This window comes from Zalophus californianus, chromosome 10 (assembly GCF_009762305.2).
Source record: "Zalophus californianus isolate mZalCal1 chromosome 10, mZalCal1.pri.v2, whole genome shotgun sequence".
Classification (NCBI taxonomy): Eukaryota; Metazoa; Chordata; class Mammalia; order Carnivora; family Otariidae; genus Zalophus; species Zalophus californianus.
In genome coordinates, this window is record NC_045604.1 from 49321599 (window position 1) to 49338615 (window position 17017).

General features: G+C 42.4%; 1 protein-coding gene across 6 annotated transcripts in view; it reads left to right on the forward strand.

Moving 5' to 3' along the window:
• The window catches only part of LOC113931931 (quinone oxidoreductase-like protein 2), a 37107-nt gene that overhangs the window by 14464 nt on the left and 5626 nt on the right, over nt 1–17017 (forward strand). Inside the window, exon 10 of one of the 6 annotated variants that reach the window (XM_027610170.1) lies at nt 12388–12435. The exons of 2 other annotated variants lie outside the window; for them this stretch is intronic. In XM_027610170.1, the coding sequence (XP_027465971.1) occupies nt 12388–12435 (48 nt within the window). Of the gene's footprint in view, nt 1–1398; nt 1918–1961; nt 2271–12387; nt 14061–17017 lie in introns of those variants that run through there. 3 more of the 6 variants (XM_027610171.1, XM_027610167.2, XM_027610169.2) reach the window with 3 other exon arrangements.

Consider the following 17017-nt stretch of genomic DNA (forward strand, 5'->3'; position numbering starts at 1 on the left):
TGGTTTCTCTCTGGGTTCCATAAATCCTCCTTTTATGGAATGAAAAGGTACAAACACAGTGCAGAATAATGGGGTCTCACAGGCTGCAGGGTGACGGGATTTCTCCGGGCCTTCAGGCTTGTATGGTGGTCGCCTCAGGCCCAGTGAGCCACCGGGGAGGCTGAATTTGTGCGGGCCACAAAGGAGCTGGATTTCGAGGGCTCTCCCTACGTCACTGGTTTCTTAAGCAGAGGGAAGTGATGGTACTTTAGAAAATCATTTACCCGTGTTTATATGAACCCTGAACTCCATAACATACTGGTCTGAGAAGGAAGCATTTAACTTGACCTTTGATTTTAGAAAACAGCCGCTTTAAAGTACAACCAGATGATCTAAGCTGAGGTTCTGTGAACAAAACACTAAATCACTCCCTGCGTCATCGGGCTGTAATTCATCCATTAGTCACCGTACTGAACTTTGTTGGGTCTTCATTCCCTTTTTTCATTCCCCCTCAGTCCCATTAATGTGGCTTAAACTTGCTCCAAAGTGTAATTGTGGGCATGCATATGCAGTATAATTGTAAATGTGAATCTGTTAGACATTCGCTGTGAAGTCCTTTTTTTCGGTTTAATTTGCTTTAACGTTCAAAAGACTGTTTTGGTGACTCCAGCCAGCCATCGTTGGCCGCGCCATTTTGTTCATATGCAGATTAGTGAGGCCCAGCTGTCAGTGCCAGACTTCGTTGCCCGCCAGCCTTCCATTTGGATGTTTTTCCCAAGAAAGTGGTTTACTTTCTTCCTCTTCCTTTTCGTATGTTAGTCCAGAGGGTCGCGTTGGGTGGGAAAAAGAGAACTGGACTGGCCGTCGGAAGACTGGTCGGATTCTACTCCTGGCTTTGCCTTCTCCGGTGGCAACCCTGTGGAAGTCTCCTCTCCTTTCTGACCTGCGGTCTCCACGCCTTGACAGGGGGTGATGCTTCAGGGGCCACAGCCAGGATGTGGGCAGGTGGAAGGAGACCTGAGCAGCCTGGGTTCTGGGGCCCCCTCCGCTGTAGGGCTCTGAGTAGCTGCGCATCTTTACCTTTGCATTCACCTTTTTCTTTTGTGAAAAGGTTTTGCAGCTTAAAAACTTGAAGACCACCAGTTTGAAGAATTTCTGAGTCCCCTTCCATCTTGACGCTTTTATCATATGTCTTGTGAGCCGAGGTTTGCTTCACCCGAGGCTCACGTATACCTGTTGATGAGGGCAATTAGGACGGGCCCGCAAACGCTCTCTAGTTTGAATCACCTCTTCTCCCCACTGACCTATGTTCCAGGTGCTGCTCAGGCAGGAGACAAAGCCAGATTGGGATTGTTGTTTTATTTATTTTTTAAAATTATTTATTTATTTTTTTAAAGATTTTATTTATTTATTTGTCAGAGAGAGAGAGAAAGCACAAGCAGAGGGAGAAGCAGGCTTCCTGCGGAGCAGGGAGCCCGATGCGGCGCTCGATCCCAGGACCCTGGGATCATGACCTGAGCTGAAGGCAGCCGCGTAACTGACTGAGCCACCCAGGCGTCCCAGAATTATTGTTTTAATCACTCACATTAAAGTTCTCTTCTCTTAAACACGAATTAACTATCTAATTATTAACCTCCTGTTGGCTTCCATTTGCCCAGCTCCTTTCCAATGAGGGCTCTGCATGCAGGGTTAACCTGGTTCTTCCCACTCTGCTGACCTTCCTGCTATCCCGGGGCCCTCTGATGAGGCCATTCTCCCTAACCATTTCATCTCATTAACACACCCTCCATTTATGATTTCTTCTCTCTGTCTTTTTTCCCATCTGTCAACTACTTAGAGGGCTAGTAATAGAATTGGCAGCTCCCATGTATTAGGTGCATACTGTGGGTCAAGAACTGTGCTGAGCACTTTGACGTGCATTTTCTCATTTCGTCTTCATAATGCTCCCTTGAGCTATGAACCATTTTTATCACATTTTACAGATGAAGAAATCAAGACTGCTCGGTAGTATGTAGTAAGTGACAGACCTGGAATCCAGTCCAGGTTGGTCCGATGCCAGAATTGGGCTCCTCACGGCTATGTTGGACTCTCTCCTCAAGCAAGCCAGGAAGTTGCTTCCTAGAAACCTTATTTCAGAGTATGAAGTTTGTCCATCCATTGGAGAATTATCTATATGAAAGAGCTATCTTGCAGTTAAAACAACCAGGAATCTTGAACAAAACACTAAATCACACCCCGCGTATTAGGGCTGTAGTTCATCCATTAGTCACTGTATAGGCGCTACCAGAATTTATATATTTTGTTTTTTTTAAATGAAGATGATTAAATGAATGTATATAGTTAACTTCACTTAACGTGGGTAATATTTTTCGTGTAAATCTGTTAATGTTTTAGAAAAAATTATTTATCAGAACCTGCCTGGGCTCGGAAAATGACCACTGTACGAATATATACAAGTATGTACATATAATAACCAGAGACACCAGTGCTTCCTAGCTTGCTTTTCTCCTGAATATGTGGGCTTACAGATTTTTACCGTGATAGTTGATATTAATGACTACATACTTTGTACCCTAGCCGGTATGAGGCACGAGGTATGAGCTCCCATAGCACTCCGTGCATCTTCTTTGTCTACTTGTAATTGTTCAATGCTTGTCATTCCCATAGACTGTAAACTCCATGTGGGCAGGGGGCCATGCATCTCCTTCTCTCCAGCTCCTGGCAGGTACTCATCTATCTGTCGAATGACTGACTGAGAGTAGGAGGCTATCAGGTCAGACCACCTGAGTTCAGATCCTGGCCCTACCATTTAACTGGCTATGGGAAAATTGCTCACATCTATATGCTTGAGTATCCTCATCTGTAACGGGGGCAGTAATATACTCTACGCACTAAGGTCGTTGTGAAGATTAAATAAGATAACACATGTAAAAGCACATAGACACTCACTGTATTGTGTAAAGCAAAATACCAGCCCATTATAAAATACAGAGTTGAGCTCTTTTGGGTTCCATGAACTGTAACACATTTGCGTGGACATTTCATGGGCAGGACTAGAGAGATAGTCTTTAGATTTTGAATTTTAACTAGAATTTATTATTTTCTGAAGTGTAGCATCCTTGCCCTGACAGGTGGGCCATGCACGAGCCCCGTGATCTGTCCAGGGGATGGCCTTATTCAGAGGTGCCAAGTCTGCTTTCTATAGGGAGATGCTCACACACATCTCAACCAGACGTAGGACTTACACCTCAGAGATCTGAATTTGTTTGTCATATAAAGGTCAGGGAGGTCGCCACATGAATAGATTTGATAGATGGAAATTGTTTACTTGGAGTTTCCTGAGTATATCTTTGGAATATTCTTAAAAATTAAGTTACTCTCTAAGTTTAGAGAATACATTAGTTTGAGTCTACTATTCCAGACCCAGTTCAGGCCCTGGCCCCTTGTCACCCTTCTCTAGTGATGGTTCACACCACTGATCGCTGCTGTCATACAGCCAGACCCTGTCCCTACAGCCCATCTCCTAACACTTGCGGTCACATGCTTTCCCTGGCAGGAGAGCCGATCCCAGGCAGGGCCTCCACCATGCTCTTTAGGGTGGGAGCTGCTGCGGCCCTGGTGCACGGTGCTGATCTGAAGGACCTGTTGAAGCGCCGACTTCCCCAGAAATTGGATGCGGGGGTCTGGGTAATGCAACCGGGAAGTTGGGGAGGAGTTTACTGCATGGGGCAAGATTTGACAAATGAAAGACGAGACAGATTGCTGCCTTTGTTCCTCCTGATGGAGTATGTCAACAAGCAGTGGGCTCTATATGGCCTCTCTGGAGAGGTCCCCCTGGAGCTATGACTGGTTCAGGATCAGTAACACACACCTCCTTCCTTGATTCACTTCACCTTTTCCCTCACCTTTGCCTCCCTGGGATTACAGTGAAGTGTTAGGGCATAGATTTTTTTCTAAAGATTTATTTATTTGAGAAAGAAAGAGAGAGCGCGGGAGAGAGAGAATCCCAAGGAGACTCCCTGCTGAGTGCGGAGCCTGACCCGGGGCTCGATTCCATAACTCAGATCATGACTTGAGCTGAAATCAAGAGTCAGATGCTTAACCTACTGAGCCACACAAGTGCCCCTATGGCATACGTTTTGACCAGGCTCTATTTTCTAAGGAACCCAGGCTGACACTTAGTTTTGAAGATTTATTTATATTTGTGTTTCATAATACATGGCTTGACTTTTTTTTTTAAGTTAGGTTTATTGACCTGTCATCTACAGTTAGTAAAACTCACTCCGAGCTTTGACAAACACATAGTCATGTAACCACCCCAGAGCCATCAAGATATAGAACGGTTCGTCACTCTGAAAAGTGCCCTTGTGCCCCTTTGTCATCAATCCCCTTCTCCTCCCCACAGCCCCTGGCAACCACTGGTCTGTTTTCTCTCCTCATAGTTTTGCCTTTTCCAGAATGTCATATAAATGGAGTCATACCCAGGAGGTAGTCTTTTCAGTCTGGCTTCTTACAAACCTTGTGTAATACTTCTGAGGCTCACCCATAGATTTTTTTTTTTTCAAGATTTTATTTATTAGAGAGCAAGCATGAGGGATGGAGAGGCAGAGGGAGAGGGACAAACAGACATGCCCTGAGCAGGGAGCCCCACATGGGACTCAATCCCTGGACCCCAGGATCATGACCTGAGCTGAAGGCAGATACCTCACCTACTGAGCCACCCAGGTGCCCCACCCATAGTTTTGCATATGTCAGTAATTTGTTCTTTTTTTTTTTTTTTTTTTTTTACTGCTGAAGAGTGTTTCTTTGTGCGGATGTTCCACAACTTATTTTTTCATTTATCAATTAATGGTTGTTTGATTATTTTTAGTTTTTGGTGATTATGAATAAGCCTTCTATAAACATTCACATACAAGTTTTGTATAGACTTTTTTTGTTTTTAATTTTAGGACAGGGATTTCTGCGTCACGTGCTAAGCATATGTTTAACTCTTATAAATTTGTGCAGACATTTAGTTGGCTTTATTCACAGAGCAGGTTTATTCCCACCAGTCTCCAATGGTGCCTAGTTAACATCATTAGATGAGAATGTCCATTTAAAAGAAATCTATGCAGAATCCTACAAATGCCAGTTATCGATGCTCCTCAGGAAGAGACACGCTTGACTGTGTGCACTGCTCTTTTCGCTTTGCCTTCCTGTCTCTACCGCCCAGGTTTTGAAGACACGACCACTATTATTGCATTCCTACCAAAGCCCATACATAGCATGTTGGGTTTTCTATTTTTTGGTATATTCTAGGTGAGACACTGATGTTCCAGTATGCATTATCTGTTTGTACACCTTGGGATTTTGTTTGTACTGATTTGCTACTATACGGTTAACTTACTGCTTATCAGAGTGGTGGTATTATTTTGCATTCCCACCGACAATTTATGAGAGTCTAATTGTTGGGCGCCTGCCAGAACTTTATACTGTCAGGTCATTTTCCTTCACGTTAGCCATTCTAGTAGGTACCTGGTGGTATCTAGTTGTGGGTTTAATTTGCATTTCTCTATTGAAAAACGATCTTGAGTATCTTTTCATGTGCTTACTTGTCATCTGTATCTCTTTTTTGGTAAAATGGGTTGACTGGCTTTTAAAAGAAGATTCAGATCAACTTGTATTAGAGAAAATGAGATAATAAATATAATTAAGCTGGGACTGTGTACCACTAACTAAACATTTTTTACCATTTGAAAACAATCCCACTCAGCCCCCGGTATATTCATTCATTCATGAGTTCATTTTATTCATCAACTTTCATGGGGTATTCTGTATGCCAGTCAATAAAAAACTAAGACTTAAGGAATTTCTTTGTTTTGTCGGGAAGCTCTCAGGACAGGGTTATTATAGGGGGAAGGGGTGGTTTCTACATATCTCCAGAGACAAATTGAATTATGGCTTCACCCACTGCGAGGGAGAGTTCTGGGGACAGCCTGGGGACAGCCTGTGGATCTCTCTGGGGAGCAGTATGGAGCACCTTCCCTTTCCACAGCTGGTAGAATGCAGAAGGAAGAAAATGTCCCCAGGCATCTGAATTAGCTATCAAAAGACTCTGGTCTAATGCCCTGCACTTTCCTTCCTAGTTTCTCACTCAGAGCCTCACATCACACTTATTAGGCATCCAGTTCTTAAGGCCACTGGTTGTCCGTTTTCCCAGCCCAGATGGAAACCACAGGGTAGAAAGGGGACAGAGTTGGGTTATTTTTAGAAGTATCTACAATCACAGGGAAGTGGCAACTGGACACAGAAGTAACAGAACATCTGAAACACAGAAGGGAAAATCACGGATCTTCAAAGTCATGAGGTTCCCAAATCATGGAACAAAAAGTGTATGCTTCCCACCAAGATTATCTTTCAGAGAAGTGAGGTAAATGTGTACTCCATTTTTATAAGTATTTATATGCAAAATGATTAAAAAGAAGCTCTAGCATTTAAAGGAACAATATTCTTTTTAAGTTAAGGTTTACTTGTTAGGAGATTCCTTATTTCTCCAGGATGCCAGGTAAAAGAAGTATCACTATCTTGAATCGTGCGTGCTTTCCCGAGTATTTTCTTTCGTTGGGCTGTGACAGATCTCTGGGAACACGCGGCTTCTGACTGAGAGGGAGAGATGCAGCTGTGAGTCACCTGAGCTGTGCCTCCAAGTGATCGGGATCGGCAGGGCAGGGGTGCATGTTTCAAAACACGTGTCTTAGACCTCTTCCACCTCTTTTGAGTATGTCTAAATTTGCACGGATTGGAAAGGTCTCCGTGAGGCACAAAGACCCTCAAGACAGATGTTTTTGAAACCGGGGATTTTGTGCTGCAGAGAATTGATTCGTTTGATTGATTGGTTGGTTTCTCTGCTTATTTTTATTAATTTTTTCTATGCTTTGGCGGAAGGATTTCAAGTGGGAAGGGTTGGTTATTCATATTCCTCATTTCAAAGCACATTTGCACGGTTGGACCATCTTTTGTTTTTACGTCTGTGTATTTCTGGATGTCGGTATTTACTTACTCCCTTTATCCTCACTGCCCACTACTATCCTCCACTCTTCTTCCTCTCCTCAGACTCACTCTCCGTAGTGTGTTTGGTACATGTCCTTGGATTTATATTTCCTTTTAGAACATACATTTTTTTGTGCGCTAATTTATTTTCAAGTCACACAAATAACATCATAGGGTTGTGCTGTAGACCTTGTTCTGTTTCTTCATTTTTCACTCAGTGCAGTCTTTTTAAGATCCATCTATGTTGCTGGTGCTGTTTCCAGTTCATTGCTTCCCACTGCTGCAGAGGACACCGTGGTGTGCACCTGCCAGATTTTACACATCAGCTTCCTAGTGATGCACTCTGGGGGTGACCTGATTCCCTGCCACCATAATCAGCACTGTCATCCACAGTCTCACAGTCAGGACTTGTGCAAAGTTGCTTTGGGAGTATTTTCCCGGGAGCAGGGTTGTTGGGTCACAGGATATACGCATACTTAATTTGACAGCAAACTGCTGTCCAGGATGGCTTGACCAGTTTATGCCCCTGCCGGCAGTGCATGCGAATTCTTTATTCGCCACCCTGTTGCTATGTAGCATTGTCCTACTTTCTGATTTTTGCCAAACTGAGAGGCATGAAGTGGCATCTTATTATTTTAAATTGCATTTCCCTGATTTCTAATCATCTCTTTATAGATCTGGTAAACATTTGGGTTTAGCAATTTAAGCCCTTCATGCAGTTTTCTACAGCGCTCCCTGCCTCTTTCTTACCAATTTGCAAAAGTTCCTTATGTAATCTCTAGTTCACAAATTTTAATGTGCATATGAACCACCTGGGGATCTTGTTAAGCTGCAGATTATGATTCAGTACAGGTGGGAGGGGGCTCAAGATTGTGCATTTCTAATAAGCTCCCAGATCATGCAGAAGCCTATGGTCCTTGAACCACCCTGTGAGTAGCAAGGTTCTAGATGTTAGTTTGAGACTTTGCAAAGGTCTGTCCTTCCAAATTTGTCATTTCTCTATCACCTTTGTCTCGATTTAATATAATCAAGCAAATTGCCTTATGGGTTAGTGCTATTTGGGACATGTTTAAAAAGTCCTTTGTCATGTCTGGGCCACAGCGATCTTCTCTCTTTTTCTCTACTAACTTTTTTTTTTTTTAAAGATTTATTTATTTGAGAGAGAGAGAGTGTGTGAGCAGGGGGAGGGCAGAAGGAGAGGGAGAGAGAGAATCTCAAGCCGACTCTCTCAACTGAGCATGGACCCTGATGCAGGGCTCGATTCCAGGACCCGGATCATGACTTGAGCTGAAGTCCAGAGTCGGCGGCTTACCTGACTGAGCCATCCAGGTGCCCCTCTCTACTAACTTTATACTTTTATTTCACACTTAAGGATTTAATCCATCTTAAGTCACCTCTGTATTGGGTATAAATCAGGTAACCAATTTTTATTTTTCCCCTTGTAGTGAGCTAGTTTTCCGAGACCAAATAGTTCATTGTTTCTCCATTGATTTGTGGTGCTACCTTCATCTTATTTCAAGTTCCCAGATACAATCTGCTTTCTCTTCTATTCCTTTGGTTCAGATTTCTGTTCCTATAATAGTATCATACTGTTTTTATCTTTATAGCTTTGAAGTATGTTTTAATATCTGGAAGTGTCACTCTTCTACCTTAGTTTTTATTTTTTATTTTGTTTTATTTTATTTTTTTGTGTGTTTATTTTTTATTGTTATGTTAATCACCATACATCACATCATTAGTTTTTGATGTAGTGTTCCATGATTCGTTGTTTGTGCATAACACCCAGTGCTCCAGGCAGAACGTGCCCTCCTTAATACCCATCACCAGGCTAACCCATCCCCCCACCCCCCCACCTTAGTTTTTAAAATTTGACTTAGCTCTTTGTGAATCTTTATCCTTTTAGGTAAATTTTATGGTTTTTTTTTTAAGATTTTATTTATTTGAGAGAGAGAGAGAGATAGCTAGAGAGAGAACATGAGTGGGATGCAGGGATCCATCCCAGGACCCTGGGATCATGACCTGGGCCGAAGGCAGATGCTTAACCGACAGAGCCACCCAGGCACTTTTAATAAGTTTTGGAATAGATTTGTTTAGTCCCTAAAAAATATCTGGCTGAAATTTGGAATGGAATTGCATTGACTTTTTAGATTAATTTGGGGAAGTATTGCTATTGATATTTTTACAATGTTAAGTTGTCTTATTTGTGAATAGGGTTATATTGCCGTTTATTCAGCTCTTTCACGTTTTTAAATAGATTTTAAAGTTTTTCTCCATAAAGTCTTGTGGATCATTCTTAGTTATGTCAATTATAAGTACTTTACTGTTTCTGTTGCCTTTGAAAGCACTATTTTATTTCTGTTATATTTCCTGGTGGATTATTTTGATACAGAGAGATGTCAGTAATTTTTGTTAGCTGATCTCGTTCCTCACAATCTTGCAGACCTTTCTTATTTGCTTGTCCGTTGCTTTGGTTAGTTTTTCTATGTAGATTATTATATGCAAATAATGACACTTCTGTTTTCTTCCATTCTTTGCTTTTTTCAATTTTAATTTTTTGCATTTATTATTTATTTTATTAAATATCAGGAGACTTTGCTTTTTCAGCAGTTTTAGGTTTACAGAAAAATTCAACAGAAAGTATAGAGCATTCTCCTACCTATATTCCTTCTCCCACCTCCAGTTTCCACTAGTTAAACATCTTTTTTTTTTTTAAGATTTTATTTATTTATTTGAGAGAGAAAGGGAGAAGGAGAGTACAGAGGGAGAGTGAGAGGGAGAAGAGGCTCGTCGCGGAGCAGGGAGCCTGATGCGGGACTTGATCCCGGGACCCTGGGATCATGACCTGAGCTGAAGGCAGACGCTTAACGTACTGAGCCACCCAAGAATCCCTCCACTGGTGTTAACATCTTGCTTTGGTGTGGTACATATGCTACAATTGATAAACCAATATTGATACATTATTATTAACTGAAGTCCATAGTTTACATTAGGGCTCACTCTTTGTGCTGTACAGTTCTATAAGTTTTGCCAAGACAAATGTATAATGTCATGTGTCCATCATTATAGTGTCATACAGAATAGCTTTATTGCTCTAAAGTATTCCCTGGGCTCCACGTATTCACCCCTGCTCCCTACCCCAACCCCTGACAGCCACTGATCTTCTTACTGTCTCTATAGTTGTGACTTTTCCAGAATGTCATACAGTTGGAATCATATAGTATGGACCCTTTTCCGACTGGCTTTTTTACTTAACAGTCTGCACTTAAGATTGTCCCATGTCTTTTCGTGGCTTGATAGCTCATTTCTTCTTATCACGGAATAATATTCCATTGCCCGGAGGTACCACAGTTTGTTTACTCATTCACCTACTGAAGGACATCTCTGTTGCTTCCGAGTTTTGACAGTTGTGAATAAAGGTGCTATAAACATTTGTGTGGACCTAAGTTTTCAGTGTATTACCTAGGAATGTAATTGCTGCATTACATGGTAAGATTATGTTTAGCCTTGTGGGAAACTACCAAATTGTCCTCTGAAGTGGTTGTACTGTTTTGTATTCCCACCAGCAATGAATAAAAAGTTCCTGTTGCTCTGTATCCTTGCCAGCATCCACTGTTGTCCATGTTCTGAATTTTAGCTATTCTGAGAGGTGTGTGGTGGTATCTTGTTTTTGTGTGCATTGCTTTAATGACGTATGATGTTGAACATCTTTTCATGTGCTTTTTTGCCATCTGTCTGTCTTTATGGATGAGGTGTCTGTTGAGATTTTTTGCTGCTTTTTTAATTGGGTTGTTTGTTTTCTTATTGTTGAGTTTTTTTTTAAATAAAGATTTTATTTTTAAGTCATCTCCACACCCAACATGGGGCTTGAACTTACAACCCCGAGATCAAGAGTTGCACACTCCACTGACTGAGCTAGTCAGGCACCTGATCTTATTGTTGAGTTTTTTTTTTGTTTTGTTTTGTTTTGTTTTTTAAGATTTTATTTATTTGACAGAGAGAGCACAAGTAGCCAGAGCAACAGGCAGAGGGAGAGGGAGAAGCAGGCTCTCCACTGAGCGCGGAGCCCGACATGGGGCTCGATCCCAGGACCCCGGGATCATGACCTGAGCTGAAGGCGGACGCTTAACTGGCTGAGCCATCCAGGTGCCCCTTATTGTTGAATTTTAAGAATTCTTTATATATTTTAGATACAAGTTCTTTTTTTTTTTAAAGATTTTATTTATTTATTTGACAGAGAGGGACACAGTGAGAGAGGGAACACAAGCAGGGGGAGAGGGAGAGGGAGAAGCAGGCTCCCTGCTCCGCAGGGAGCCCGATGTGGGGCTTGATCCCAGGACCCTGAGACTGTGACCTGAGCCGAAGGCAGACGCTTAACGACTGAACCACCCACATGCCCCTAGGTACAAGTTCTTTATGAGACATGCATCTTTACAAAGTTTTTTTCCCAGGCTGTGGCTTGTCTTTTCATTCTCCTGAGTGTTTTTTGCAGAGCAGAGGTTTATAATTTTATGATGTCCAACTTACCAGTTTTTTCTTTTATGGATCATGCTTTGGTGCTCACTGCCAGATCCAAGGTGATGTGGATTTTTTTTTTCCTGTTTTCTTCTGAAAGTTTTATAGTTTTGCCTTTTACTTATAGGTGTAAGATTGATTTTGAGTTAACTTTTGTGAAAGATACAGGGACAATGTGTTGATTCATTTCTTTTGCATGTGGATGTCCAGTAGTTCTAGCACCATTTCTTGAAAAGACTGTCCTTTCTCCATTGAATTCCCTTTGCTCCTTTGTTAAGGATCAGCTGCCTCTACTTGTGTGGGTCTATTTTTGGTCTCTAATCTGTTCCATTGATCTGTTTATCTATTCTTTTGCTGGTATCACACTGTCTTGATTACTGTGGCTGCTTCTTAATTTATGTTTTATAACCTTGTACTTCTAAAAAAGTAGGATTTGAGATAGATTGCAATTTCGGTTATGCTGGAAACAGGACAATTTTAATAAAAAGATAAAAATTGTAAATTATTAAACTATTGATTCTTCTGGCAGTGGCTATATCCCTTCAAAAACTAGAACACAGAGGAATATTATTATAGAGTATGGACAGGCCTGAGGACTTCTTCCCTGCTGTCATTTATCTGACAACATTGAAAACTATACCTTAGACAGAAAAATTCCAAGGTTGGGTTATTCTTAAATATTATTTTTTTTCCTTTGAGTTTGTGGTGATTAATTATTTAGTTAGTATGGCATAGTTAGCTGCGTATAGTTCATTGGAGACACATCTTAATATTTTAGCTATTTTAAGACTCCAACTACCAACAACTGTTTGTTGAAATATACAAGTGTGACCACATTTTTTTTTTTTTTTTTTGGAATTTTTTTAGGTCAATGATGCCTTCCTTCATGTGATACAGCGCAAATCCACGGGCAAGGTGCTTATCTCCCTTAAATAAACCCTCACCTCAGCAGCCAACTCAGCTTGTCCAAATCCAAACTCATCGTCTTTCCAAAAAACCTCATTTCCCTCCTGTGTTTCTAAAGGTGTTACCACTTTCCTTATTAATCCAGGTTCAAAGTCTTTTAAAAGAGTCACCTTTGATTCTGTTTTCTTACTCCTCATAATTAGTGTGACATATACTTTATTGCCCTAACTTGGATGTCTTTGAGAGTGAACAGATGCTGTTAGTAGTTGAACCAGGAAGGCAGGTGTCCCAGGCAAAGCGGGGTGTATGGTCATCCTGTTCATAATGCATTAGTGCCCAGGTTCTGTCATCCCCACCTCTAAGATATCTCTGACCTCCATACCCTCTTTTCCGTTCTGCCTAATTATGTCTCATCTGCTAATTCCAGTACTTTCCTAACTGGCTTTCCCACCTTTAAACTACCCCCACCCCTCCATCCTTGTGATGCACTGTTCCCATGGTGACCTTCCCAAAGCACAGCTGTAACTGTGTTTGACTCAAAACCCACAATGGCTGCCCATTGTCTAGTTGGTGGAGTTCAGACTCTTCGAGCTAGCATTTCTTTATGTCCTTGATTTTGCCCCGCTCTGCTTTGCAACCTTATGTTACATGCCGGAGCCCCTCTGTATGCACTTACATTTTCGGCCAACCCTCCTCTGCTCTGCGCAAACAGTTTCCTCTACTCCCTTATCTCTGTCAAACATAAGCCCTCCTAACCTCCAAGACTGACCTCTGCCGTGAGCTTGTGGCCTGAGGAGGGCGGTCATTTCTTCCCTTCCACCTTCCTATAGCTCTCCCCCCAGGATTTGTCACATTCTGCCTTGCACCAAAGGGAGCAGCTGGTCCCTAGAATGAACACAAGATTCTGCATCTACGATGTGGGTTTGAATCCCAGTCTCACCTCACTTTGGAGGTGGTTACTGAAGGTCCTTGAGACTTCCTTTTCTCCCTGTAAAGTGGATATTACAATATCTTCCTCTAATGTTGCCATGAGCAATACGTGCAGTGATTGGGCAAAGTACCTGGTGCATGGTAAGCTATTAGCAAATGCTAGTCACTTTTTTTCCTCCTCTCCCAGTATAGCGTAAGTTCCTCGAGAGCAGGTGCCATGTCTGATTCACCTTTGTACCTCCCACAATACCTAGCACAGTGAGTTACCCTTATTAAATACTCAACAAATGGAATTGATTTTAAATTATCTGCAAGCCTAAATTGTGGGAGTGAGTTAAGAATATGTTACCTTGGTAACCACCCAGATGTCCATCAACAGATGAATAGGTATACAGAATGTGGTATATCCAAACAATGGAATATTATCCGGTCTTAAAAAGGAAGGACGTTCCGACACGTGCTACAACATGGGTGAACCCTGAAGACACTATGCAAAGTGACATAAGCCAATCACAAAAAGACAAAGATGATATGATTCCACTTACAAGAGCTACTGAGAGGGCTCAAATTCATAGAGGTAGAAAGTAGAATGGTGGTTGCCAGGGACTGGGGGAGGACACAGTGGGGAGGTATTGTTTAGTGAGAACAGAGTTTTAGTTTGGGAAGATGAAAAAGTTTTTTTTTTTTTTAAAGATTATTTATTTATTTGACAGAGAGACAGCGAGAGGGGGAACACAAGCAGGGGGAGTGGGAGAGGGAGAAGCAGGCTTCCCGTGGAGCAGGGAGCCGGATGCGGGGCTCTCTCCCAGGACCCTGGGATCGTGACCTGAGCCGAAGGCAGACGCTTAACGACTGAGCCACCAGGCGCCCCAATGAAAAGGTTTTTGAGGTGGATGGTGATGATGGTTGCATGACAGTGCGAATGTACTTAATGTCACTGAACTGTCCATTTAAAAATGGTTAAAATGGTCATAAAAAAAAGATTTTATTTATTTGAGAGAGAGAGAGTACAAGCTAGGGAGAGAGGCAGGGGGGAGAGGATGAAGCAGGCTCTCTGCTGAGCAGGGAGCCCGATGCAGGGCTCGATCCCAGGACCCCAGGATCATGGTCTGAGCCGAAGGCACATGCTTAACCAACTGAGCCACCCACGTGCCCCTAAAGTGGTCATTTTTTATGTTACATATATTTTACCACAATAAAAAATGTTAAAAAAAAGCACAACATATTACCCTCACATCTAAGTGAATCCATTAGGAGAAGAGAACAGAGAGTGTGAGCAGAGTGCCCAGTGCAGGTTGAAATAAGCTCCAGTCTCCGCCTACAGTCTCCGGTCTGCGGGGCAAAGCCTTCTATATTTCTTAGTGCTGAGCTCTGTTCTCTACTCCTCCTGCCCCAGGAGTGATAATCCCCCGAAAGGAGAGTGGTGGGGCGGTAAGAAAACAGACAGCTGACTCCACAGGGATTGGGGGTACCTTATTCTTGACGAAGTCGTCTAACAATAAATGTGGTAAGAGGCTTTGTTTTCTGCTAAGTACCTCAGGCCATTTGGAAACACCAATCTTCTCAGGATCTCCTCACCAAAAAAGCTTTTGGAAAAATTGAATTGTAAAATAGGAAGTGAACATTTGGGGAAAGAATTTGAAACCGAGAAAGTAGCAGAAGGAGGGGGAGGGGAAACCACCCTTGTGACTGTTGTGGGCCCACGTGGTGCTTCTGTGAGGCTCAGAGCCCACGCTGTGCCTCTTCCACGCCTTCTGGGAGCTGCCTGCCCTGAGGTTCCATTTAATGGTCTGCCTCTCCTTACCTGCTCCCCCCACCCCCCCAAATTACTTCTTAAAATGAGCTATTGTGTATTTAAATGAAAGTTGGTTTTCAAAAATATCAAGACACCAACTCTGAGGCTAATTTAAGAATTTCCTGACACCCTGTGGGATAACAAGACAAGCTGGGCAGATCCCAGGAGAGATTGGGAAAGGTGCACAAGCCCAGCTGGGAGCCCCCTTTCCCTCTGTTCAGAGCTGATCAGTAGGTGTACTAGCCATAAAGATTTATTGTCCTCAGCTCACTAATGTCAAAATGACTTAGATTGAAAGAGGCAGTCATTAAGGAGAGTGAATTTCTCCGGGTTTAACGAGTACTGATCAGAACCCCTAATGACCCGCTCTCTGCTTGCCATGTCCCTGCTTCATTGGCATGATTTGGAAACATTTGACTCATATTTTAGTCACTGTTTGGTTGTTCCACCATCTGAGCCATTAGTCTGAAAAAAGAATCAGTGCAGCTCCAAGTGACAGCCATTTATTCCACGTTCACAGACTTCCCAGCTCTTCCTTGCAGGCTGGCTGCTGGAGAAATCACCCCCACACACCTACCTCTTCCTTTTTCCTGACCGTGGGCCTGTCCACCTGCACACACTTCTCTCAGCAGCCCGAGGGACGTTTCGTGCTGGTAGCTGTGGAGTCATCTTGTCTCCACATCACCAGCGTATCTGGCCCTGCTCCTTCTACAGTCTGTGGCTTCAGGAAGCTGTCTTGTCCCTTGGAGCTATGGTGAAGACCACAAAACATTTGTTACTTAGCAGGCGAAGAGAAATAAAGGTGTCCTCGCATAACTACTTGTATTCAACAACAACAAAACTCAGAAAAATGTACGCTGTTCTTTCACTTATCTTCTTTCTCAGATTGTTCGAGTGAATCCAAGAGCAGTGATTTTTCAAAATATTTATTGTTTATAGAAGTCACGTGAAGGGAAGACCCAGATGAAGCAAACAAATGCTGGCCTGCCTCATTATTCTCTTCCTTTGGCCTCTCTGTCACAGCCTATGCTCCACTGAAGCTCTGAGCTGCAAGTGTGCTGGCTTCTGGAACTTGCTATTGTTGAGGAACCCCATACAAAGTGATAGTTGTTTTTATTTTTTGCTGTATTTAGAAAGCATTTCCTAAACTTCAGTGAATCGCCTCATTATTTTTAAAAATGGATTTTGTTAAAATCATTACAACAATACCACGTGGCCATTGAAAAAAGTCAAAGCAGCAAGCAGTTTGTGAGTAGAAATTGTTAGCCTATTTTTCTCTAACCTATCTTATTCCCATTCTCCGCGGAAAGCGTGGAGGCAGTTTGGTGCTGGTCTTGCAGGCCCTTTAAACACACACATATGTATGCATACACAGAGGGTTTTTGTTTTCAGATTTGTTTATATATTTGAGAGAGAGAGAGAGAGTGCACGCACTAGGTGGGGCAGGGCAGAGGGAGAAGGAGAGAGAATCCCAAGCAGTCTCTGTGCTGAGCATGGAGCCTGACATGGGGCTCAGTCTCATGACCCTGAGATCATGACCCGAGCCGAAAACAAGAGTTGGTTGCTTAATCAACTGCACCACTCAGGCACCTCTAGAGTTTTGTTTTGTTTTGTTTTTTAAAGACATACATAGGTTTTAAAAATAACTGATCATAGTACGCATACTATTGTGTAATGTACAGCTTTTAATCAATAATATGTCATGAACACCATTCCATATTAGTAAATATAGATGTCTCATTTTTTAACAGCTGCTTATTTCTGTTCCATAATGAGGATGTGTATCATATGCAACCACTTCCTTGTTAGTGGGCTTATTCATTTATTCACCTTGATGTAAGGCTGTGCCTCTGTGTGCCAAGCTCA